Source organism: Geotrypetes seraphini, chromosome 4 (assembly GCF_902459505.1).
Source record: "Geotrypetes seraphini chromosome 4, aGeoSer1.1, whole genome shotgun sequence".
Classification (NCBI taxonomy): Eukaryota; Metazoa; Chordata; class Amphibia; order Gymnophiona; family Dermophiidae; genus Geotrypetes; species Geotrypetes seraphini.
Genome location: NC_047087.1, coordinates 175,011,285 through 175,037,325, shown reverse-complemented (window position 1 = coordinate 175,037,325; position 26,041 = coordinate 175,011,285). Strand labels below are relative to the sequence as shown.

Sequence of the window (26,041 nt, the reverse complement as noted above, 5' to 3'; positions counted from 1 at the left end):
TGAGTACCTGATTGTAAAAACCGCTTAGATAACCTTGATAGGCGGTATATAAAATCCTAATAAACTTAAACTTAAACTTTTTTTTTTTTAATTGAGCCCTATAGTGGCACCAGGAACACAGGTTGTTTTCTTGCCATAACAATGTGCATTCCCATTGCCACAGCCAGATTTACTAAACTGAAATACTTAGGTAGTGTGATTTAGTAAATCTCCTTGGAACCAACTTGCATTAAAGAGGCAGGGCCAGCTCTACCTATGCACCAGGTGAGGTCCTGTCCAGGGTGCTGATGAGAAAGGGTGCCAAAATCCCTATCCGGTCTACCTTCAAACTTGTAGAGGGATAGATACTGGACTGGGATTTTGGCACCCTTTATCATCAGTACACTGAGTCACTGCCTCACTTGGTCCAACAGGAAGGGGAGACTTGAGAGAGAGGGGGAGATACCGGATCATAGGTGAGGGGGGAGGGAAGGAGATACCAGATTGTGCGGGTGGGGACATCAATGCATCAGCATCAGCTTCATGTCGCTTAGGATCATAAATAATGGAATACAAAAATGGTCAACCTTCCTATTTAATCACATTTGCATAATTAACACTATGCTGCTTATATACTTGTAACAGTGTATTTAGAGTCGTGGAATACCTTTTAGATTTTCTGTGCTTCATTGGAAACAAAGGAGAGACAAGTTTAAAGCAGTTTTCTATTCATAGCCTTCTTTGTGTTCTTTTTTCCTGAGTCCAGGAGGTCAATCTGCTTTCTACTGGAGTAGGCCCTGTTGTCTGTGTGAAACCTATTGAGTTTGACTTTGGCAAAATTCAAGTTTTAACTGAAGTTTCTAAGACGCTTCAACTCTCCAATCAGTCTTGCATTCCGGCACATTTTCTGGCACAGATGGTAAGTACATCATGTTTTAAAAAGGAACAATTTGTTGTTATCAGAAACCTTATGTAACATACAGGGAAAGATAATCCACCTTGAAACAAACAAAAAAAAAGTTTACTTAATATTCTGCTGCTGTATTTATTTATTTAATGAGGCATTCATACTAATATAGTTGTCTTTTTATTTGTTGAAATGAAGAGATTTTTGGTTGAGTTTAGGAAAGTATTACAATATCACTAGAGTCAGGGCCGGATTAAAGGGTAGGCCCAGTATGCACGTGCCTCGGGTCCGAGGAGTTCAGGGGGGCCCGATGCGCTGCTACATTGTCTACTGCAGAGATTTCCAATACGCAGGAATGCACAACCAACAATGCCTTTCATATTTAAGATGTAAAGTTCACTATTGTTATGTAACCAGCTATCTTTCACTTTCTGTTTGGTTCTGTAGCTGTTTTAAAGCTATATGGATATTTGTTATTCTGCAATTTAAAAGCTTCTCTAATTTCATAAGATTGTATGCCAAGGTTTTGTTTCTCAGTTGATTGATAGATCTTATGGTTTTTTGTTTTTACTTCATTCCTTTAAATCCTGTTTTTTTACCCTGGACATGCACACTTCCAAATAGTACCCTATTGGCTCTCTCCCCCTTATTTCATATACATGTGCACAAACTCGGCTTTTTAGTTTCACTTTGTTTTTGCTCCAGAGTACAACATGCCGACAAGGTAAGGTTTACCTTTTAATTCTTCCATTTGATGTAGAATATTTTCTTTGTAACAGCAATCTCCCCGCTGAAGCTTTGAAGTTCCTGGGCTTCAGTTGTATTAGTGCCTTAATTTTTTCTGCACAAGTATATTACACTGTCCAAGGTTCAAAGTTTGTTTAATTTTATTTGTTTCTTAGGTGGATATACATTTTTATCTTATATTTATTTGCTGCTTTTTTTTCCCCCCAATTCTTTATTCATTTTTTTAAAAGTCAACACAAAGTGCAACAGATTAACAAACAATTGGTACAATAGACAGCACTTACATTACATTACATTAGTGATTTTTATTCCACCATTACCTTGCGGTTCAAGGCGGATTACAGAAGAGGATTTCTGGACATGTCCAGAGGTGTTACAGAATAGAGCGGGTTGCTTCAAATAATAAGATAAATACATACCATCCCCCTCCCCTCCCTCCCTTCCACACACCCTGGATGTGTATGACACTCTTTAAGAAATCAAAGGGTAATTTGCTTTACTTTTTTTATAGGGTGTTTTTGAGCCCCTTTTTGTTTGTATGCTTGAAAGCTTTTTATATTGGTTGGAGCTTTTTCTGGTATGCCTGCCATTTTCATTTGCGTGGCTCCTATGGCCATTCAAACGCTCACACGCCACTTTTCATCCTTGAGACTCCTGCAACTTTATACATATTTATTTCGATTTGTGTTTATCTTCTTGATAGGATGGCCCAGATATGATGTACAGTTAAGATTTACATGATTGCAACATCATAAAATTAATGTTGTTATCTCCCTGGGTGTATTTATAAAGAAGAAATTTTTTTTAGCTCTACTCTTGATATTGATCCTGTTATCTTCCAAGATATGTGAGCCTATTTCTGTTCTTGCCTGGCATATCAAAAAGTGTCCCAGTATCTGGGATATAGTGTGAGAAGTAGATGGGTTAAGCCCCTGCCATCCAAAGTGGAGACTGTCTAAGCCATACTGATCCCAACAACCAAGAAGCAACTTCAACATTTCCATGGAGTGAGGATATTACAGAGAATTTATACTCAGCTTTGCAAGCATTTCCTTGGAATGATAAGATATTACAGGAAATTCATACCCAGCTTTGCAAGCACTGCCAAATGTCTAACCAGCTTGTTACAAAAATCTCATCCTAATAAGCTAAGTTGGGATAAGATAGCCAAGCAAGCATTTACCCAGCTTAATGAAGCCGTATGTCGGGAACCAGTCCTGAAGAATGTTAACTTTAATCAAGCATTTATCCTCCAAATGGATGTCTCCAGAATAGTCTGGGAGTGTTCTAAGTCAGGGCACAGGAGAGAATGAATATTCCATCCTTTATTTAAGCTGAAAACTGTCACAAACCAAATAATGCATTCCACCACAGAAAAAGAATGGCTTGCAGTTAAATGGGCAGTGGAAGCCCTTCAATACTACCTCTTAGAGAGAGAGTTCACATTAATTACCGATCACGTTCTCCTGAGATGGCTCCATCAAATAAAGAATAGGAACTTCCACCTAGTGTGATGGTACCTCAAACCTTACAGGCCTATCGATTCAAGTTGGAGCATCAGGCTGGAAAAGAGCACCTTATCTTGTGAAATATCCTCCGCCATGTTCAGTGCTCAACTGGACAGGTCTGAGATAAGGGGGAGGGTATGTGACGGTGTGTACATCTTGTCATGGAGGTTTAGAACCACTGGTGGACTGAAGGGCAGACGATATATCAAAACCAGCTGATTTGCACAGGTCTTAATAGGAAGGAAAACACCTAATTTGGAAGAAAGAAAGAGTTACTATTGACTCAGGACCTAGTTGCAAGGGTAAAGAGGGGTTCTCTGCTCATACCGCAGAAAAGGAGAAGACACTTGGAGACTAGTGAAAGTTGTCTTACCCCAAAATACAGATGAGCTCCTCACAGGACTTATAGACAGGAAAAGTAAATAGAGGTGTTCTTGGCAACAAGGACTCCTACAGGAGACCTTTTGGGGGGGATGAATGCTGACTCATGCCTAATGTGACCATTTATTTTTTTTCATCAAAAGGGGACATCTGTTAATTGTCAGTCTCGCCCCCAATCCCACCCTAGCCCCGCCCCTAATTTCTTCCATTCATTTTTCATGTACACATAATATCTTATTAATTCATAATGGTAACCATAAAATTTAAAAAAAACTACAAAGTACACTATACGCAGAGAAAATGTACAGTAGAACCCAGCAGCATCTTTCCATTTCCCCCCGCCACCACTGCCGCCGTCCAACTGACCCCACTGACCCTCCCACCGCAAGACAACTGACAAACCTCTCGGCTCCAGCAGCATCAGCAGCCGCAGCACTATAAACACGTCCGCAGCACTCTAAATACACTCCTTCACGGCCTTCTACTGCCCGTGATTCCCTCTGCCATGTCACTGATCATGTCATCAGGGATGCAGCAGAGGAAATCAGGGCGGTAGAAGGCCGCAAAGCAGCGTATTTAGAGTGCTGCGGACGCTGCTGGAACTGGGAGGTCTGTGGTCGTCTCGCGGTGGGAGGGTTGGATGGGAGGGTCAACAGGGGTTCGGGTGCACGGGGGGGACAACGAACACGACGCTGCTGCCTAAAGCACCACATTGGCGGGCCAAGGGAAGCTTTTTTTTGCGCAGCAGGGAGGAACAGGAAGTGATCTCCTATCCCATTGTCCCCCATGCACAGCTTCGGGACGCTGTCCCTGAAAACGGGACATTTTGGCATCCTGAAGCTGTGTGTGGGGACAACGGGACAAGGGATCTAAAAACGGGACCGTCCCATTCAAAACAGGACGTATGGTCACCTTACTCATGCCTAAACCCCAGCAAGTCCAAACATGACCAGAGAGTGGCCTAGGGCAAAGAAACCTGACCAGAGTGTGGCCTAGGGCTAAGAAATCCAGAAGTGACCCAAAGTAACTGGAGAGTGACCATAGTACCCAGAAGTGATGAGAGTGATATCCCCAACTCTCCTCCATAGTAAACTCTAGAGGTGAGGTATTCCAGATCAGTAGAGACTACACAAGATTTCATCTCCTCCTAGTTTATTCTCCTCCAGCAGCAGGAACACTTTCAGTTGATTTACTGTCAAGACTAATGCAAACGCTAATGCTAGCTGTTCTAATTTAGATCTGGGTGGTTTTAATGGTCATGCAGATCTGCCCTCAATTACCTTATTAGATTTTCTTGTTCACAGTACTACATACCAAGCAGGCCACATTTTGAATCTGATCTCACTAGGGCCCTCTCCTAATGACTTGACAATGTTTAGTCTATGGCTGTTTCCTAGTCTCATTTCTGTTCTGAATGCAGTTGTAGTGAAATTCAGTACTTCACTGCATTTCTAGATCAACTAGATCTTTCCCCTTTAATCCATTATGCTTTAGAGGATTATACTTCACTTTCACAATCAAGCAAACTACTGTATGGGTCCTCTGATCTGTTGTGGATACCTTAGCTTAGGGTTACCCGGGAAAACCCGGACATGTCCTCTTTTTAGAGGTCTGTCCATGCTCTTGGGCAGACTTTCCAAAACCTGGCATTTAACCAGGTTTTAGAAAGTCCCAATGAGTTCCAACCGCTTCTGGAGAGCATCTGAGCATGCGCAGATGATGTCACACACATCCGCGCATGCTTCAGATCCTCTAGACATGGCCGGAGCTTGCCAGGGAAGAAGAGAGGAGGTTTGTAGGGGTGGGGCTGGGGAAGAACAAGGCGATGCCAAAAGTAGAACTGGGTGGGGCCATGTGTCTGGATTTTTGTGGCCCGAAAAACGGTAACCCTATCTTAGCTCCTATGAAGGTAATGGTAGAAAACCAAATCCCTTGAAATCTTTGATTATGTAAAGAGTGCTATGCCACATATAGGGTAGTAATATGCAATTCAATTTTCAACTCCTGCAGCAACATGAGAACCATTCAGAGCAACTCTTTGTATTAGTACGTAAGCTAATCAATTCTTCCACTATAGAAGAAGAAAACTCAAACTTCTCTTTATCAGCTAGCTAATTGCTATGCCTCCTACTTCACTAAGAAGGTATCTGCTTATAATTTATTAAATTAGAAAAGATTTACAATATTGGCTAGTAAAGAAAATGCATTCCTAGTTGTTATTGAATCGTCCAATTCAGTTTAAAGTTAGAGATAGTGTATTCTTTTGAAAAGTTGCTACTCCGCATCACAACAGATTAATGGAGCATGTTCTACAACTAAAACACTTAACCAGATTGGTAAAAAGGTAAGTCAGTTAATATGGTGAAGTAACATAATAGTGCACTGGGCTGAGACCCAGGTGAACTGGGCTCACTTATAACTCTTTTTAATATTGACCACCACTTCATATTTTACTGTGTTTAGAATTTTCTGTTGGAGGCAGTTATTGAGGTTTAACTTTGATATTAATGACTTCCTTATAAAACCTAACTCCATGGTTATCTCAAGATGTTGTTACTTTCTTGCTAATTTTTTCAGATTCGTAGCCACTCATATTGGTCTATTGAGCCAAGTGAGGGGGTGATTCTACCAGAAACTGACGTGATGCTGACCCTGGTGGCAAAGTTGGATGACACAGTGAAATTTAGTGATAAAGTGCAGCTGGCTATTGAAAATAGCAATACCTACACTATCCCAGTCCAGGCCAAAGGAATTGGAAATACCATTTCGACAGACAGACCCTTTGTGTCTGGTTTAAATCTTGGAGTCCACTTTGGGTAGGTCACATTTATAAATCTCATGTTTATAATCAATATTCTAGTGCAATAGGTGAGACATTCTAGACGTGGTGGTGTCCCAATGGCTGCATGCCATATGCAGAAGGAATCCACTCCATTACTCTACTTCACTGGGCTCTCTGACTCCACCTGTAATTTTTCCCTTCTGCACGCATGTCAGCAGGAGTATACTTGTTCTGCTCTCTCCTTTTTATTATTTTATTCTGTATTTTTCAGTTCTTTTTTCAGGATCTCATGCGCTGAGCGATTATTCAGCTCTGCCTGTGTGGAGAATACACAGACTTCAATCTGCAGCAGTCAGGCCAATTTCTGGTAGTGCTTGTCAACTAGCCTGCATCTACTTCTAAGGAGTTTGAGGCTATCCTCGCTTTCCTACTGCCGAATGAAGGTTTGAGTTCAGGCTATTAGGCATATCTACTCAGTGGTGTCTTGCAGGGTGCCGGCTGTTTTTCACCTCTGCCCATTCCAGAGTGTGTCCGTTGGTCTGCAGGGGTGGAGGTGCAGTCAGGTGCTGAGTCTGACCGGCAGCCCAAAGATCAGCGTCGAGGAGGCAGTCCCAGCATGAGGCAGTGATTATCTGATTCCAGCTACTGTAAGAGAGCTGAAGTAGGCTGCAACACATTTTCAGCACAGGGCACAGTGAGTAAAGGCTGTCAGCCTGTGAGATGAATCAGGGGGAGGGGGGTCTGAATTTCAATGATGTGAAGGTTTCTTCATGTCCCCCTGTGTTCCCCCACCTCAAAAATCATAAAATCAATATTTTTGAAATTTATTGAATGTGAAAAATATCACTATTTTGGGGTGAATTTTTTAGTGGCGGCTATCTTGGATTTTTAGCAATCTTTTTTCCCCCCAAAGCTTTCTGCTTCTCCAAAACTACAATTTTTGCCTCTAAACCCAAGTTTATCCAAGTTTATTAGGTATTTTTGATTTATCGCCTATTCAAAATTCAAGGCGATGTACAAATAAAATAGTTGGTAACACACTTGCAATTATTAAATTAAACAAACAATTATCTAAAATACAAATAACACATATAACATTACATTTAAAGGGAATTTAAATAGGTTATAATGAAACATAAGGAAAAATTATTTAATGGTTACATTCAATAATACAATCATTAATTCAAATTTAAAATATTTAATTAAATTCAGGGGAAAAACAATAGGAAGGGGGACAAAGACAATTGACCTTTTAAGTTATGGATGCGGAAAGAAAAAAAGAAGAATTAGTTATTAAAGGCGTCAATATATAGAAAACATTTAAGTTCTGACTTAAATTTTGTTAAGTTTTTTTCCTGTCTTAGGTACAATGTTGTTGTCTTAGGTAAACTTGTTGGGATGGAGTCCTTGGGCTCTCCTTGTATGAATTCTTGCCAGGATTGTGCAAATTTAGTGCTTTTGGAGCGTTCTTGCGCCACTGGTTGATCAACTGGCAGGAGTTGAGGGCCATTCGGCTCGTTTTGGTGCGATTCCAGAAGATTCTGGAGGGCCAAGCAGTCAGAGTCTTCTCCGACAATGCGATGGCAGTAGTCTATGTCAATCACCATGGATAGGGACTAAGAACACCTCTCTGGCTTAGGAGGTCCACCTTTATTTCTATGGATGGAAAGTCACCTCTAGATGCTTTCAGCAGCACAATTGACGGGAGTCGAAAATGTTCAAGCTGACTTCCTCAGCAGACAGATTTTGGATCTGGGTAAGTGGGAGCTGTCCTTATTGTTGTTCAGAGCCATTGTACGATGTTGGGGTCAGCCCTGCTTCAACCTCATGGCCACAGCAAAGAACAGGAAGACACCTTGATTCTTCAGTCAAAGATCCAAGCCTGGCAGCGAGGGCCTAGACACTGGTATAGCCGTGGCCACAGGGAGTTCTACTACATGTTTTTCCTACCTGGCTCATGATAGATCGGGTCCTCTGCTGGATTGCAACTCATCCAGCAAGAGTCATTCTGGTGGCTCCAGGCTGGCGTCACAGCTCGTGGTACATGGATCTGATGCATCTTCGCATAGGTTGTAGCCTTCAATTGCGGGCTGTTCCAGACCTTCTCTCTCAGGGCCCGGTCTGCAAGGAGGATCCTGATCGCTTTGCATGGCTATTGAGTGCTAAGTCTTAGAGCACAAAGGATATTCTGATGTAGTCATTGCTACTCTTCTGAAATCTAAGAAGTAGGCTATTGTGTCTGCCTATACTATGGCGTGAAAGACTTTCCAATATTGGTGCAACCAGGTGAGTGTGGAGCCTTATTCTGCTCTGGTTTCAGTGGTGCTAGCTTTTCTCCAAGTGGATCTTGATAAGGACCTTACCATGGCTTTTCTTCGGGTCCAAGTTGCTGGGCTTTTTGGTTTCAGGGCCCGGAACTGTAGGCCTTCTCTGATGTCTTACCCTGACGTGAGCAGATTTCTGAAAGGTGCTCCCAAATATGATTTATGGAAATGTAAATAACTCCAGGGGATGAAAGTTACTGCATGTAGTTAAATTTATTGGGTGAAAATTTACTTATATGCTGTTTTACTAAAGCCTTTGCATTTATGAGAGCACCTACCATACTGCCAATGTAATTGTATCATTGAGTACCGTATTTTCACGCATATAACGCGCGCGTTATACGCGTTTTTACCTACCGCGCATACCCCTCGCGCGTTATATGCGTGAGCGCGGTATACAAAAGTTTTTAAACATAGTTCCCACCCCGCCTGACGCCCGATTCACCCCCCCAGCAGGACCGCTTGCACCCCCACCCCGAACGACCGCTCGCACGCGCTCCCACCCGCACCCGCATCCACGATCGGAGCAAGAGGGAGCCCAAGCCCTCTTGCCCGGCCGACTCCCCGACGTCCGATACATCCCCCCCCCGGCAGGACCACTCGCACCCCCACCCCGAAGGACCGCCGACTTCCTGACAATATCGGGCCAGAAGGGAGCCCAAACCCTCCTGGCCACGGCGACCCCCTAACCCCACCCCGCACTACATTACGGGCAGGAGAGATCCCAGGCCCTCCTGCCCTCGACGCAAACACCCCTCCCCCCAACGACCGCCCCCCCCAAGAACCTCCGACCGCCCCCCCAGCCGACCCGCGACCCCCCTGGCGACCCCCACGACCCCCCACCCCCCTTCCCCGTACCTTTGGTAGTTGGCCGGACAGACGGGAGCCAAACCCGCCTGTCCGGCAGGCAGCCAACGAAGGAATGAGGCCGGATTGGCCCATCCGTCCTAAAGCTCCGCCTACTGGTGGGGCCTAAGGCGCGTGGGCCAATCAGAATAGGCCCTGGAGCCTTAGGTCCCACCTGGGGGCGCGGCCTGAGGCACATGGGCCCAACCCGACCATGTGCCTCAGGCCGCGCCCCCAGGTGGGACCTAAGGCTCCAGGGCCTATTCTGATTGGCCCACGCGCCTTAGGCCCCACCAGTAGGCGGAGCTTTAGGACGGATGGGCCAATCCGGCCTCATTCCTTCGTTGGCTGCCTGCCGGACAGGCGGGTTTGGCTCCCGTCTGTCCGGCCAACTACCAAAGGTACGGGGAAGGGGGGTGGGGGGGTCGTGGGGGTCGGCCAGGGGGGTCGCGGGTCGGCTGGGGGGGCGGTCGGAGGTTCTTGGGGGGGGCGGTCGTTGGGAGGGGAGGGGGGTTTGCGTCGAGGGCAGGAGGGCCTGGGATCCCTCCTGCCCGTAATGTAGTGCGGGGTGGGGTTAGGGGGTCGCCGTGGCCAGGAGGGTTTGGGCTCCCTTCTGGCCCAACTACACAAAGGTACGGGGAAGGCGGGTGGGGGTGTCGTGGGGGTCGGCCAGGGGGGTCGCGGGTCGGCTGGGGGACGGGCGGAGGTTCTTGGGGGGGGGCGGTCGTTGGGGGGAGGGGGTTTGCGTCGAGGGCAGGAGGGCCTGGGATCCCTCCTGCCCGTAATGTAGTGCGGGGTGGGGTTAGGGGGTCGCCGTGGCCAGGAGGGTTTGGGCTCCCTCCTGGCCCGATATTGTTGGGGAGGCGGCGGTCCTTCGGGGTGGGGGTGCGAGTGGTCCTGCCGGGGGGGGGGGGATGTATCGGACATCGGGGGGGGCATCAGGCTTTCAGGATGGGGACAGACCTTCAAGGGGGGACAGGACTTCAAGGGGGGACAGTGCACGGAAAGTCAGGGGGGGTGAACGGAGAGTCGGGACAGCGCACGGAAAGTCAGGGCGGGCGAAAGGAGCGTCGGGCATCATGCGCGGTATACCCGTGAGCACGGTATACAAAAGTTTTTGTACATATCATCGTGATTTCTGCGCGGTATACCCGTGTGCGCGTTTTACACGGGTGCGCGTTATTTGCGTGAAAATACGGTAGTTACTTAAGATAATAAATATTCAGGTTAATATTCAAATGCCACTGTCAGCATGTGTTAGAAAAACACTGGCTGTGTGTTTAAATATATTACATATATTTATCGCCTCTATCTAGATAATGTACGCTTTTACTCTCCCTGTTGTTTTTCCGTATTTGTCTTATTTACTATCAACAATTGTATTTCTTTCCCCTTTCTTTCCCTTTTGTTTTGCATGTTCTGTCTGATTAGTCCAAATTATTTATTCTGTCCCCCTGAAATTTGTAATTTTAATTTTTGTACTTCGCTTAGAATTTTGAATAAGCGATTAATCAAGTTTTTTTATAAACTTGAAACTTAGAGAGGAATGACCACTGCCAGCTTTACAGGTAGCAGTGATATTCAGTCTTTTGCTGTCCTAAATTATACCATATTACTATACAAATTGGGCCAGGTTCTGTAAACGGCGCCTAAATTGTCCTTGAATTCGCTAAGTCACATCCTTCTCCCCTTTCCACCATTCACTCTTCTGACCTTCAAGCTCATATCTTCCTTTCTTCCTTCACTCCAACAACTCAGGAAGCACTCGTACATTCTCCACATGCCTGGTCCCACCCTCTCAACCCTCATTCAACTACTGCTGACTTTTCTTCCTTCTCTGAAATCTCAGAGGAAGAAACCACACTTCAGCCCTCAGCCAAACCTACTACATGCCCCTCAGACTCTATTCCCACCCCTCTACTTGACCCCATCTCACATACTGGTATCCCTCCCATCTGCCATATCCTCAGACTATCCATTTCCACTTCAACTGTCCCTGATGCCTTTAAACATCGCTGGCCCCCACCTGCTCTTTCAGCTATCTCCCTTCTTCCATTTCTATCCAAGCTACTCAAGCGTGCTGTCCTCCATCACTGCCTTGACTTCCTTTCTTCTCTACTGACTCATGATCCTCTACAATCTGGCTTTTGTCTCCTAAACTCCAATCTGCAGTGACCTGTTCCGAGCCAGATCTAAGGGCCTCTACTCAATCCTCATCCTTCTTGACCTGTCTGCTGCCTTTGATACTGTTAATCGCTGCTTACTCCTTGATATGCTGTCTTCACTTGGATTCTGCAATCTTTCTTCTCCTGGGTTGCTTCCTACTTCTCCCATCAGAGATGTTGGCTTTTTCCAGTCACTGCCAATTTTAATTTGTGTGTTCCTGCAGCATTGCTACATGCAAGAACAAGTACCCTGTCCTATGTGTCCTTAAAACCAGATGGTGCTTGTTCATCAGCTTTTGTCAGTGTTATCTAGGAGCATAGTGCCAGTAGAGTGCTGTTTCAGCAGCACTGTAAATTTGTTCAGAACTAAGGTCTCCATCAGATCTCCTCTTAGCAAATTCATCAATGTAACTTTCAGCTGCCTCTTAATCAGCAGAAGCTTTTTCACCACAGATTTTGAGATATTTAACATCAGGGCAGTTCTTAAATTTCTGCATATTAACACTCACTTCTGAATATTCACACTCAGCATCAATGTTCAGTTCTTTTTTTTTTTTTTTTAAATCTTTATTCCTTTTTATTTCTTTCAACAAGTGTACAGTATTATTACAATTAATTTACATAACACACTTGGCATTCTTAAACAATATTATTATACATGTTTTATTCCCCCCCACCTCCCACCCTTTTCCATATCAATAAAATATTCCTTCCAAATTTATATATAATTATACATCCCTTTTTGATAATACAATTAATCTGACATGAAATCTGTCCCTCCCCATCCTTCTTCCTCAAACACTTTAAACATTTTATTATACCCAGTAATGCACAACAATAAATATCCCATCCTATTACATATATCTCCTTATTTTTCATAACAACATCTTTCCAATATTTTTCCCTCCCTATCCCTCCCATCCCATCCCATTTCTATATATTATCCCCTAAGGAAAAAGAATAAACTTTACTCGTTATAATATTCAATTAATGGCCTCCACACCTCTTGAAATCTTTTAAAATACCCCCTCTGTATCGCAAAAAATCTTTCCATCTTATACATATGACAAACTGAGTTCCACCAAAAATTACAATTCAATCTAGAACAGTCTCCAATTAGTTGTTATCTGTTGAATTCCCACTCCCGTAAGAATCAACAATAATTTATTGTTTGCTGCAGATATTTGGCATTTGGCCCTCATACACATTCCAAAAATCACTGTGTCATAGGATAAAGCCACATGACTCTCCATCAACATATTAACTTGATCCCATATTGATATCCAAAATGCCTGAATACATGGACAATAAAATAAAAGATGGTCTAGAGTTCCAACTTCAATTTTACAATGCCAGCATCTATTAGACTTAGAGCAATCTAATTTTTGTAATCTAGTAGGGGTCCAGAATGCTCTATGCAACAAAAAGAACCATGTTTGCCTAATAGATGCTGACATCGTACCTTTAATTCTCCAAGACCAAATACGTGGCCATTGAGATGCATTAATCTGATGCTTAATCTCAATGCTCCAAATATCTCTTAATTCATTTTTAGGCTTCTTATTCAAATAATTAGATATAATTTTATACCACTTTGCGGCCTGGTGACCCAGAAAATCTGCCTGGAAACATAAGAATTCTAAGCTGTAATGATCATTTAAAGATTTCCATTCAGGGAACCCCACCTGAATAGCCTGCTTCAATTGCAACCACTTATAACTTTGTTTTTTATTCAAACCATATTTATGTTGCAATTGTGAAAATTCAAGCATCTTATCATTATCAATTACTTCCGTTAATGATCTTATACCTGCTTTAATCCAATCTTTCCAGACAACCTTAAACCCGCCTATTTGTATCTTGAAGTTTACCCAAATAGTCTGTTGTTTTGATTTTAAAATAGAATCAGTAGTTAATTTGTCTACAAACCTTAATGTTTTCCAAGTATCCATTAATACTCTATTGTCCTTACGTATTCTAGGCACCTTTATACCAAGCAAAAGATCAAGCCTAAGTGGAAAGATAAGTGATCTCTCCACCCTTAACCACTCTGGTAATTGTTCCAAAAGCTCTGGGAGGACCCAATACATACCTTGGCGCATGATATAGGCCTGATGATACCTATAAAAATTGGGAAAATTTACCCCACCCTCCTTAATTGGTCTTTGCAAAGACACTAAAGACACTCTTGCAATTTTACCCAGCCAAATAAATTTAACCAGAATACTATTTAATTTTTTATAGAAAGACCCCTGAAAAAACACTGGTATCATTCCCAATTGATAGCAAACCACAGGCAAAATCATCATTTTAACAGTTTGTACTCTTCCCCACCAGGACAAATGTAAAGGATTCCATTGCTCACACAATTCTGTAACTTTTTGTAATAAAAATTTTTCATTTATTCTTATTGTCTCTTCAAGTGTTTTATTCAGCCAAATACCTAAGTATTTTATTCCATCCTCTTTCCATATAAAAGGGAAAGTATCAAGTATACCTTTTGTACAATGCACATTTAAAGGTAAAATCTCTGATTTAGTCCAATTTATTTTGTATCCTGAGAATTTTCCAAATGTATCTATGACCTTCAGTAGACATGGGATTGTTGTTTCTGGATTCCTCAAATGAAGCAAGATGTCATCTGCATAAGCAGATACTTTATATTCCACTCCAGCACATGGAATACCCTGTATGTCCTTTGCCTGTCGAATAGCTAATAATAAGGGTTCAAGAACTATATCAAAGAGCAAAGGAGATAATGGACAACCTTGTCTAACTCCCCTCTGCAACTTAAAAGCATCCGAAAAATTATTATTTATATATAAGCGAGCAGTTGGGGAGCTGTACTATGCTTGTATCATTTGTATAAATCCGGATCCAATACCAAACCATTCCATAGCTTGATACATGAAACTCCATTCTACACGATCAAAAGCCTTCTCAGCATCTAGTGAAACCGAAAAAGCCGGATCATTAATTTGTTTTGTTAAATAATACATCTGAAATGCCAGTCTAGTATTATTAGAAGAGTGTCTTTGAGCACAAATCCAGTTTGATTCATTCCTATTATATGCGGAAGAGCTTTAGTCAATCTTAATGCTAAAATCTTAGCTAATAATTTACCATCTACATTTATTAAAGATATAGGCCTGTAGTTTGAAACCAATGTTGGATCTTTATTTGGCTTTGGCAAAACAATAGTTAAAGATTCTGCCATAGTGCCTGATATACAACCTTTATTCAGTTGATCCTGATATAATTTTAATAAATACGGTAATAGGGAAATTTGAAATTCTTTATAAAACTCTACTGTAAATCCATCTCCACCTGGAGCAGTCCCAACTCTAAGGGATTTCAATGCCATTTGTAACTCTTTTAATGATATAGGTTTATCTAAACTTCTTTTTATATGATCAGGAACCTTAGGACCTTCAACTAAACTCAAAAAATCCATCCCATCTTTCTCTTTATTTAAATAAGACTCCGAAGAATACAATGACTTATAATATTTTAAAAATTGTTTTAATATATTTCCAATTTGAGAATGAGAATTTCCTAACTCATCTTTAATTATGCTTATTTTCTCCTTCCTTTTCTTTGCTTTTAAATAATTTGCCAATAATCTTCCAGCCTTATTTGCACTACCATAATACACCACCTGCTGAGCAAAAATATCTTTCCTTACTAACCCAGAGGAAATTTCATTATATTTACATTTTATTTTAACAATATTTGAAATGTCTCCTGTTCCCATTTATTAACCAATTTTAATTCCAAATTCTTAATTTCTTTTTCCAAATTCACATATTGTTTTCTTAACAGTTTCTTTTTATATGCAGAATATGATATAATTTGTCCTCTCATAGTTGCTTTGAAAGCATCCCATAAAATTCCAATCGAAATTTCCTCTAAATCATTAAGTCTAAAATATTCATTTATTTTATTTTGAAATTCTGTGCAAAATTTAGAATCAGCAAGCAATGTATTATCAAACCTCCATACAGGTTTGGAATTATCTGGATCTACTAAATTAACTTCTATCCATATACCACCATGATCAGATATTACTATTGGTTCTATGTCAGCTTTTATAACTTGCTGTACCATCTGATCTGAAACAAAAATATAATCAATTCTTGAGAACGATTGATGAACATGTGAACAAAATGTAAATTCCCGATCATTAAAATGAAGAATACGCCATATATCTTTTAAATTACATACTTGTACCAAATTATCTAATCCCATTGATTTCATTATTCTACTAGGCTTTTTATCCATTATTGGATCTATAACAGCATTGAAATCCCCAGCCACCACTAAATTAGTAGTAGTCAGTGGTAAAACTAATTGTTGTAGAGATTTAAAGAATTCACTTTGATTCGAATTAGGTGCATATATATTTAGTAACGCCATTGTATTACTGCCCATGCTCATGTCAACAAGTAACCACCTTCCTTGAGGATCTGCCTTAACCATATTAAATGTTGCTGGACATTTTTTATTAATCAATATTGCAACTCCTGCCTTCTTTTTTTACCGCTGGTGCAAATAAACATTGTTTTATCCACTTATCTGTCAGCTTCATAGACTCTGTTCCAGACAAATGTGTCTCTTGCAAGAAACATATATCTATATTTTGTTGTTTAATATATTCCAATACCTTTTTCCTTTTTATACGGTGATTAAGGCCATTTACATTCAAAGAAAAAATTTTAAAACCCATTTTACAAATAAAATATAAAATACATATATAATCCACTCAAACATAAAATATACATTTTTTCTTTTTCCTTAAACCAATATATGAGTCTCCCCCCTCCCCTCTTTCCCCATCCCCCCTATTCCCATCCCCCACCCTCCCCTCCCCTAACACAAATGCAAACTTCGAAACGCACATATTACTGAGCAAAAATAAACTCCCCACAGGCAATAGCATACTCATTTTTCTTTCTCTAATCTTTCAAACAACCAACACTAAATTCTCCTGCAGTCAATCCATTCTTCAATACCCTAAATACCCATATTTACTATAATTCTTTATTATATACTTCCCCTCTCATTCAAATTTTCAAACATTCTTCCATCCTATACCTCTAATATATTTATAAAAGTATATACCCAATATTTCGGAAACCATTTCTTACAATATATACCCCCCAAAGATTAATATTATTATTTTATTTTATTTTTTTGTATAACCTAAGTTTCTCATAACTTCAATGGAACATACATCACTCCATCCTATAATATTCATTTTTTTTTTTTTTTATCCTTACATCAAAAGAAGGATCAAACATTTCAACCAAGCAGACCTCATATTTTTTTAAAACTCTCATTAATTTTCATTGCATCTTCAATCTATTACAGTCTATTCTCCATTCTGCACAACTGTAACACTTGTACATCTTCATCCTGCTGTTTCAGTCTCTTATTCCATCTTCTTGCAGATTGCTATTTCATCTTTCTCCAATAAAGTATTTTTGCAACATCATCCTTATATCTCAGTCAATTTCAGATGCAAATTGTAAATCTAAATAATGCTCAAGTCATTTCCATCAGTCTATCTTCACATCTTCTTCTCTTTACATCAATAGTCTTTTGTATTTTTCATCTTATTATATTCTAAGTTCCCACATTTCTCCAATGCAGCATTTATGTGTCCTCATTATTATCTCAGTCACGCTCAAATGCAAATTATAAACTCACATTAAGAAACCATCCAAATCTTATAATTGTTCCTCATATTTTTTTTCACTTCCTATATGCTCCATCCCTCTTCTTACCTTGTCAAAATCTTCTTTTCTTCTTTTCTTATTGTCTCTTTAAAATTTTCATTTCTATTCTTTAAATCTTGTTTGAAATGTTGATCCCCCCTTAATCTAACCTCAACAATTTTCTAGAAAATATTTTTCTCCTTTTCTATTTTTTTTTTCCACTTTTTCCTTCTTTATAAAATATCTTTCAATTTTCACTCAAAAATATAAACCAAAAATAATCTAAGTATATTATTTATTACATTTTCTAAATACTTTCATGAAACCATAGGCAAATTATATTGATCTAGAAATTCCTGTAATTTGCCTGCTTCTTCAAAATTATAAGTTTTATTCTCATAAGTTACCCTCATAATAGCAGGGTATATCAATCCATATCTTGCTCCCATTGCTCTCAGTTTAGGTCTTAAATCCAAAAGCTGTTTTCTTCTGTAGGCAGTAGCTTTTGCAAAGTCAGGTACTATATCTACGTGGGTGTAGTCTACAGACCTCCGACTCAATCGCAGCAAATTGATAAGGATCTGATTGTGGATATCCAAAAGTTTGGAAGGAAAGAGGAGGTTCTGCTGTTGGGAGATTTCAACCTGCCGGATGCGGACTGGAATGTTCCGTCTGCGGAATCGGAAAGAAGTAGGGAGATTGTGGATGCCTTTCAAGAGGCTCTGCTCAGACAAATGGTGACGGAACCCACAAGGGAAAAAGCGATATTGGATCTGGTCCTCACAAATGGAGAGAGTATCTCTAATGTTCGAGTGGGTGCTCACCTGGGTAGTAGCGATCATCAAACGGTTTGGTTTGATATAACGGCTAAAGTGGAGAGCGGCAGCACGATACTTAAAGTCCTAGATTTCAAACGTACGGACTTTAATGCAATGGGAAAGTACCTGAAGAAAGAGCTGTTAGGATGGAAGGACATAAGAGAAGTGGAAAGACAGTGGTCTAAGCTGAAAGGAGCGATAAAAATGGCTACGGACCTTTATGTGAAGAAAATCAATAAAAACAAGAGAAAAAGGAAGCCGATATGGTTCTCCAACCTAGTGACTGAGAAAATAAAGGCGAAAGAGTTGGCGTTCATGAAATATAAAAAAACCCAAGAAGAGGAGAGCAGAAAGGACTACAGGGTGAAACTGAAAGAAGCCAGGAGAGAGATACGTTTGGCGAAGGCACAGGCGGAAGAACAAATGGCTAAAAATGTAAAAAAGGGAGATAAAATTTTTTTCAGATATATTAGTGAAAGGAGGAAGATAAAAAATGGAATTGCTAGGCTGAAAGATGCTGGGAACAAATATGTGTAGAGTGATGAGGAGAAAGCAAATGTGCTAAACAAATACTTCTGTTCTGTGTTCACAGAAGAAAATCCTGGAGAAGGACCAAGATTGTCTGGCAAAGTTACACGAGAAAATGGAGTAGATTCTGTGCCGTTCACGGAGGAGGGTGTTTATGAGCAACTTGAAAAACTGAAGGTGGACAAAGCGATGGGACCAGACGGGATCCATCCCAGGATACTAAGGGAGCTCAGAGAGGTTCTGGCGAGTCCTATTAAAGACTTGTTCAACAAATCTCTGGAGACGGGAGTGATTCCTGGGGATTGGAGGAGAGCGGATGTGGTCCCTATTCATAAAAGTGGTCACAGGGATGAAGCAGGAAACTACAGGCTGGTGAGCCTCACTTCAGTTGTTGGAAAAATAATGGAAGTGTTGCTGAAAGAAAGGATAGTGTATTTCCTTGAATCTAATGGGTTACAGGATCCGAGGCAACATGGCTTTACAAAAGGTAAATCGTGCCAAACGAACCTGATTGAATTTTTTGATTGGGTGACCAGAGAGCTGGATCGAGGACATATGCTAGATGTAATTTACTTGGATTTCAGCAAAACCTTTGATACAGTTCCTCATAAGAGGCTGTTGAACAAACTTGAAGGGCTGAAGTTAGGACCCAAAGTGGTGAACTGGGTCAGAAACTGGCTGTCGGACAGACGCCAGAGGGTGGTGGTTAATGGAAGTCGCTCGAAGGAAGGAAAGGTGACTAGTTGAGTCCCTTAGGGTTCGGTGCTGGGGCCAATCCTGTTCAATATGTATGTAAGTGACATTGCTGAAGGGTTAGAAGGAAAAGTGTGCCTTTTTGCAGATGATACCAAGATTTGTAACAGAGTAGACACCGAAGAGGGAGTGGAAAATATGAAAAAGGATCTGCAAAAGTTAGAGGAATGGTCTAATGCCTGGCAACTAAAATTCAATGCAAAGAAATGCAGAGTAATGCATTTGGGGATTAATAATAGGAAGGTACCGTATATGCTGGGAGGAGAGAAGCTGATATGCACGGACGGGGAGAGGGACCTTGGGGTGATAGTGTCCGAAGATCTAAAGGCGAAAAAACAGTGTGACAAGGCAGTGGCTGCTGCCAGAAGGATTCTGGGCTGTATAAAGAGAGGCGTAGTCAGTAGAAGGAAGAAGGTGTTGATGCCCCTGTACAGGTCATTGGTGAGGCCCCACTTGGAGTATTGTGTTCAGTTTTGGAGACCGTATCTGGCGAAAGACGTAAGAAGACTTGAGGCGGTCCAGAGGAGGGCGACGAAAATGATAGGAGGCTTGCGCCAGAAGACGTATGAGGAGAGACTGGAAGCCCTGAATATGTATACCCTAGAGGAAAGGAGAGACAGGGGAGATATGATTCAGACGTTCAAATACTTAAAGGGTATTAACGTAGAACAAAATCTTTTCCAGAGAAAGGAAAATGGTAAAACCAGAGGACATAATTTGAGGTTGAGGGGTGGTAGATTCAGGGGCAATGTTAGGAAATTCTACTTTATGGAGAGGGTGGTGGATGCCTGGAATGCGCTCCCAAGAGAGGTGGTGGAGAGTAAAACTGTGACTGAGTTCAAAGAAGCGTGGGATGAACACAGAAGATTTAGAATCAGAAAATAATATTAAAGATTGAACTAGGCCAGTTACTGGGCAGACTTGTACGGTCTGTGTCTGTGCATGGCCGTTTGGAGGAGGATGGGCAGGGGAGGGCTTCAATGGCTGGGAGGGTGTAGATGGGCTGGAGTAAGTCTTAACAGAGATTTCGGCAGTTGGAACCCAAGCACAGTACCGGGTAAAGCTTTGGATTCTCGCCCAGAAATAGCTAAGAAGATAAAAAATAATAATAATAATAATAATTTAAATTGAATCAGATTGGGCAGACTGGATGGACCATTCGGGTCTTTATCTGCCGTCATCTACTATGTTACTATGTTACTATAAAGATCTTAGAATCCTGGCATTTAAGATCCTTATTTGTTTTAGCCAGCTTTATAATCTCTACCACCTGCTGATGTCTTAGCAGCTTAAAGATTATTGGACGGGGACCCTTCTGACTATTTGATCTTTTCATCGGTATCCGATGTTCTCTTTCTATCTCTAAAGGAAAAGAACTTTTAAATGGCAAGATCTTTGGGATAAAATTAGTCACAAATTGAATAGGATCATTCTGCTCAATCCCCTCAGGTATCCCAATCAGACGCAAATTATTCCTTCTTTCACGATTTGATAAGTCTTCAAAATCCTTTTTCAACGCCTCTATTTCTCTGTGATCTTTTTTACACACCAGCATCTCTGCCTCAGATTTCTCAGCATGCTTTTCTAACTGCTCAATTTTGAAGTCAACTGCCTGCATTCTATTTGTCAGACTCTCTATTTCCTTCTTCACATCTTTTATATTTTTAGCGTTATCACTTACTATTTCTTTAATTTTCTGAAGTTCATTCATCAAATCACTGTTATCAATTTCTTCCTGAGGCAACGGGACCGCAGTCGGGGATACCAAATCAATTTTTGTTCTTTTTTTACTTCCTGCTCCTGAATTCACCGGATTACTTTTACTAGTTTTACCTGAAGCCATTTCTTACTTCAATTCTCTCTTTTCCTTCACTTTTCTTTAATTTTAACTGCCAAAATCTTAATAAAATTTGCCTGTCACAACAGAGCTAATCCTCTACCCAGCCATATTTGTGCGCTGCAAAGTTCTCAATGTTCAGTTCTTGATAATATTTTTTGACTTGTTTCATTACCATCAAACCAGTCAATGGCATGTGTTAATGCCTTCTTTGCCGCACCCACTCAATCAGCACATGATCTAAATCTTTTTTATGCCCTATGCAATGTTTTTTGGGTTTTCATTAATTTCTGGTCATTACTCTCACTGTAAAACTTCAACAACTTATCTTTGTTTCTTTAAGTTATATATGGCTGTTCCCATACCTTATTCTTCAGTCTGCTATCATACAGACACACGTTCATCAAGGTTTTTCAATACCTCAACTTTATGTGCTATTGACAGAAATAAGCACTTCCTTTTCTGCTTCTCACTGCCACCCTGAGTAGAATCTGCAGCTCTTTGCCAGTTTCTAGCCCCTCTGACCTTTTTTGCCTCTCGCTGCCACCAAGAGTGGTATCTGCTGCTCTCTTTGCCACTTTCCAGACCTCCAACTTGAATTGTGCAGCGATCAAGAGAAAATCATGTACCTGCCTTGGTTTCAGCATGTGTTATGTCGGGATCTATGACAATTGGTAGGAAAGCAATCGGTAGGATGTGACAATTGATAGGAAGACAGTTGGTAGGAAGATGATTCATAGAACTAACTGCATGCTTCAAAACACACAAAAAATGTTAAAGACCCCAAAACGCTGTTTTTGTACAACAGTATATTGTAAGATCTAGCTCAGGGGTGCCTAATACGTCGATCGCGATCGACAGGTCGCTCGCTCAGGCGACCCCAGTTGATCGCAGAGTGGGTTCCCTTCTTCCCTTCTCTTTTTTCCCCTCCTGACTGGCCCGCTCCTGAATTCTGCTGCTGCTGCCGCTGCTCAACATTTTAAAAAAAACCGGCTTGGAGAACTTATGCTCCGTGGGCTAACATGTGCTTGTACCGGCTTCCCTTCTCTTCCCTCTGAAACCGGAAGTTATGTCGGGGGGGGGGGGGGGGAAGAGAGAAGGGAAGCCGGCACGCACATGTTAGAGCCCCGTTCGCGGGCTAAAGCGGGAGACAGGTCAGTGAAGCTTGCGATTTGCTCTTCTTGCTGCCAGGTCATAGAAACATAGAAGATGACGACAGAAAAGGGCTACAGCCCATCAAGTCTGCCCACTCTGCTTACCCACCCCCTGTCTATGCCCTAATGACCCAATTTCCTTATCTTGACCATCGTAGGGATCCCACATGGGTATCCCATTTATTCTTAAAGTCTGGCACGCTGTCAGCCTCGATCACCTGCACTGGAAGCTTGTTCCAATGATCAACCACTCTCTCTGTGAAGAAATACTTTCTGGTGTCGCCATGAAATTTTCCGCCCCTGAGTTTGAGCGGGTGCCCTCTTGTGGCCGAGGGTCCCTTGAGAAAGAAAATATCATCTTCCACTTCGACACGTCCCGTGAGGTACTTAAATGTTTCGATCATGTCTCCCCTCTCCCTACGTTCCTCAAGAGTGTAGAGCTGCAATTTGTTCAGTCTCTCTTCGTATGAGAGACCCTTGAGCCCCGAGATCATCCTGGTGGCCGTCCGTTGAACCGATTCAATTCTGCGCACATCTTTACTGTAATGTGGCCTCCAGAATTGCACACAGTACTCCAGATGAGGTCTCATCATGGCCCTATACAACGGCATTATGACTTCAGGCTTTCGGCTGACGAAACTTCTATTGATACAACCCAATATCTGCCTTGCCTTAGATGAAGCCTTCTCCACTTGATTGGCAGTTTTCATGTCTGCACTGATGATTACTCCTAAATCTCGTTCTGCTGAAGTCCTAGTTAAAGTTTCTCCGTTCAAGAAGTACGTCCTGCATGGATTTCCGCTTCCGAGGTGCATGACCTTACATTTCTTAGCATTGAAGCCTAGCTGCCAGGTTGAGGACCAACTTTCCAATGTAAGCAGGTCCTGCGCCATATAATTCTGTAAACTGCATTCACTTACTATATTACATAGTTTGGCGTCATCGGCGAATAGTGTTATTTTACCTTGAAGCCCTTGAGTCAGATCCCCTATGAATATGTTGAAAAGGAGTGGACCCAGGACCGAGCCCTGCGGCACTCCACTGGTCACCTCCGATGTTTTAGAGAGGGTACCATTAACCACCACCCTCTGAAGTCTGCCACTCAGCCAATCATTGACCCATGCAGTTAGTGTCTCTCCTAACCCCATCGATTCCATCTTGCTTAGCAGCCTGCGGTGTGGGACACTGTCAAAAGCTTTACTGAAGTCCAGGTACACGACGTCCAAAGACTCTCCCAAGTCCAACTTTCTTGTTACCCAGTCAAAGAAGCTGATGAGATTGGATTGGAAGGACCTACCCTTGGTGAATCCATGCTGACTGGGATCCCGAAGATTCCCTTCATTCAAGATCGTGTCCAATTTGCTTTTAATTAGTGTTTCCATGAGCATTTCTCCCAATAGGTCGATCTTGGGTCGATCGGACTTCCTCTCCTCGACGTCAATTCTGCCATCGGAGAGGAAGTTCTGGTCAGCGGAACTTCCTCTCCGACGGCAGAATTGACGTCGGGGAGAGGATTGCTGGTGGGCCCGAAGCAGGGAGAGCTTGGCCGATGGCGGGCGGCTTTGGGGGCCTGTTATCCGATGGCAGCGGCAGTGGCAGTGGCTTGGGGGAGGGCAGGGAAGGAGAAAGAGGGCAGGCAGGGAGACAGAAGAAAAGAAGAGAAACAGAAAAAAAGAAAGGGGGCATGAAGAGAGAAAGAAAGAGAGGGCAGGGAGAGAGGAAGAAAACGTTTGGGGGGGAATGAGGTCAGGAGGAGAGGAAGCATACAGGCTAAAAGAAGGGAAGAAAGATTGGATGCACAGTCAGAAGAAGAAAGTGCAACCAGAGACTCATGAAATCGCCAAACAAGGTAGGAAAAATTATTTTATTTTAAATTTAGTGATCAAAATGTATCTGAATTTATATCTGCTGTCTATATTTTACACTATGGTCCCCTTTTACTAAACCGCAATAGAGGTTTTTAGCGCAGGGAGCCTATGAGCGTCGAGAGCAGCGCTGGGCATTCAGTGCAGTTCCCTGCGCTAAAAACTGCTATCGTGGTTTAGTAAAAAGGGAGGGGGGTATTTGTCTGTTTTTGTATGGTTGTTAGTGAGGTGACAGTGCATAGAGTCATCTGCTTTAACCTCTTTGAACAACCCTGGAATAGGAATGATGATGAACATTTTCTATGCGTACAGTGTGCTTTGTGTTTTTTTTTTTAATTTTATTGTTGGTAGATCATTTTGACTTGGTCATTTTAAAAGTAGCTCGCAAGCCCAAAAAGTGTGGGCACCCCTGATCTAGATTTTCAAAAGTGAATTTAATAACATGTTTACATAATCCTAGCAATTGTAGTTCATGCCCTTTCCCTCCCTTCCTTCCTCCATCCATTCTGTGTCCCAACATGCTCCCTCCCTCTTGTATCCAATGTTATTGTTTGTTTTTTTAGCAAAAATCCTTACAGTTGTAGTTCGTGCCCCCTCCCTTCTGTGTCTCAACATGCTCCCTCCCATCTGTATCCCAAGTTCATACCTTTTTCTTTGTTCCTGCTGGCAGCTAACAATTGTTCAATTCTGCGTTCAAAAAACACTTGTTCGCTTTTGAGAGCATTATCAGTTTGCTTAAAATCATCAGGAATTTGAAGGTCTATTAAATCCTTCGGCTGAGGTGATATTGCTCCTTGACACGTTCACTGAATCATTTGTTTCAATTAATTATTACATGACAAATTAACCAATGAAGCTAAAGAAACTTGATTCAAAGAATTATTAATTATAATTTGTGTCCATTCTTAAGTGTTTTCAGCCTGTTGTCAAACTGCTTTTAAAATATCTGTGCGAGTGGTGTCAGGCAGAGGAGAATGATCACCTTTAATGATTACTGCTGAACCATCTTTCACATTGTTATCAGTGTGAACTCTGGACTTACATATCTGCTGCTTCTCACAGGCCCAATAAGTCTTATCAGCTGAATCTGCTTCACAATTGTAAGTTTAACTGTCAAAAGTTAGCTTCTGTTTTTTACGCTTGGTATGACGAAATTCATAAGAACATATGAACATAAGAAGTTGCCCCCGCTGAGTCAGACCAGAGGTCCATCCTGCTCAGCGGTCCGCTCCCGTGGCGGCCCATCAGGCCTAGTGCCTGAACAGTGGTCCCTGATTAATTTTGTAACTTACCTCTAATCCCATCCCTATAATCTACCTCTACTCTTATCTGTACCCTCAATCCCTTTGTCTTCCAAGTACCTATCCAAAGCTTCTTTGAACCCCTTGTGCTTATCACATCCTCTGGTAGCGCGTTCCATGTATCCACCACTCTCTGTGTGAAAAAGAACTTCCTGGCGTTTGTTCTAAACCTCTCCCCTTTCAATTTCTCTGAGTGCCCCCTTTTACTTACTGATCCCCTTAATTTGAAAAAAATGTCCCTGTCTATCTTTTCTATGCCCTTCATGATCTTGAAAGTTTCTATCATGTCCCCTCTAAGTCTCCGCTTTTCCATGGAGAAAAGCCCCAGCTTTTTCAGTCTGTCAGTATATGAGAGGTCCTCCATGCCCTTTATTAGCTTAGTTGCTCTTCTCTGGACCCTCTCAAGTACCTCCATGTCCTTCTTGAGGT

At 41.8% G+C, this 26,041-nt stretch overlaps 1 protein-coding gene across 8 annotated transcripts in view; it reads left to right on the top strand.

The window, feature by feature from the left end:
- Window positions 1-26,041, top strand: part of HYDIN (HYDIN axonemal central pair apparatus protein) — a 1,718,235-nt gene that overhangs the window by 421,078 nt on the left and 1,271,116 nt on the right. For all 8 annotated transcript variants that reach the window (XM_033943280.1, XM_033943278.1, XM_033943277.1 and 5 more), the window contains 2 exons: window positions 746-898; window positions 6,100-6,338. In XM_033943280.1, coding sequence (XP_033799171.1) covers window positions 746-898; window positions 6,100-6,338 — 392 coding nt within the window. The remainder of the gene's footprint in view (window positions 1-745; window positions 899-6,099; window positions 6,339-26,041) is intronic.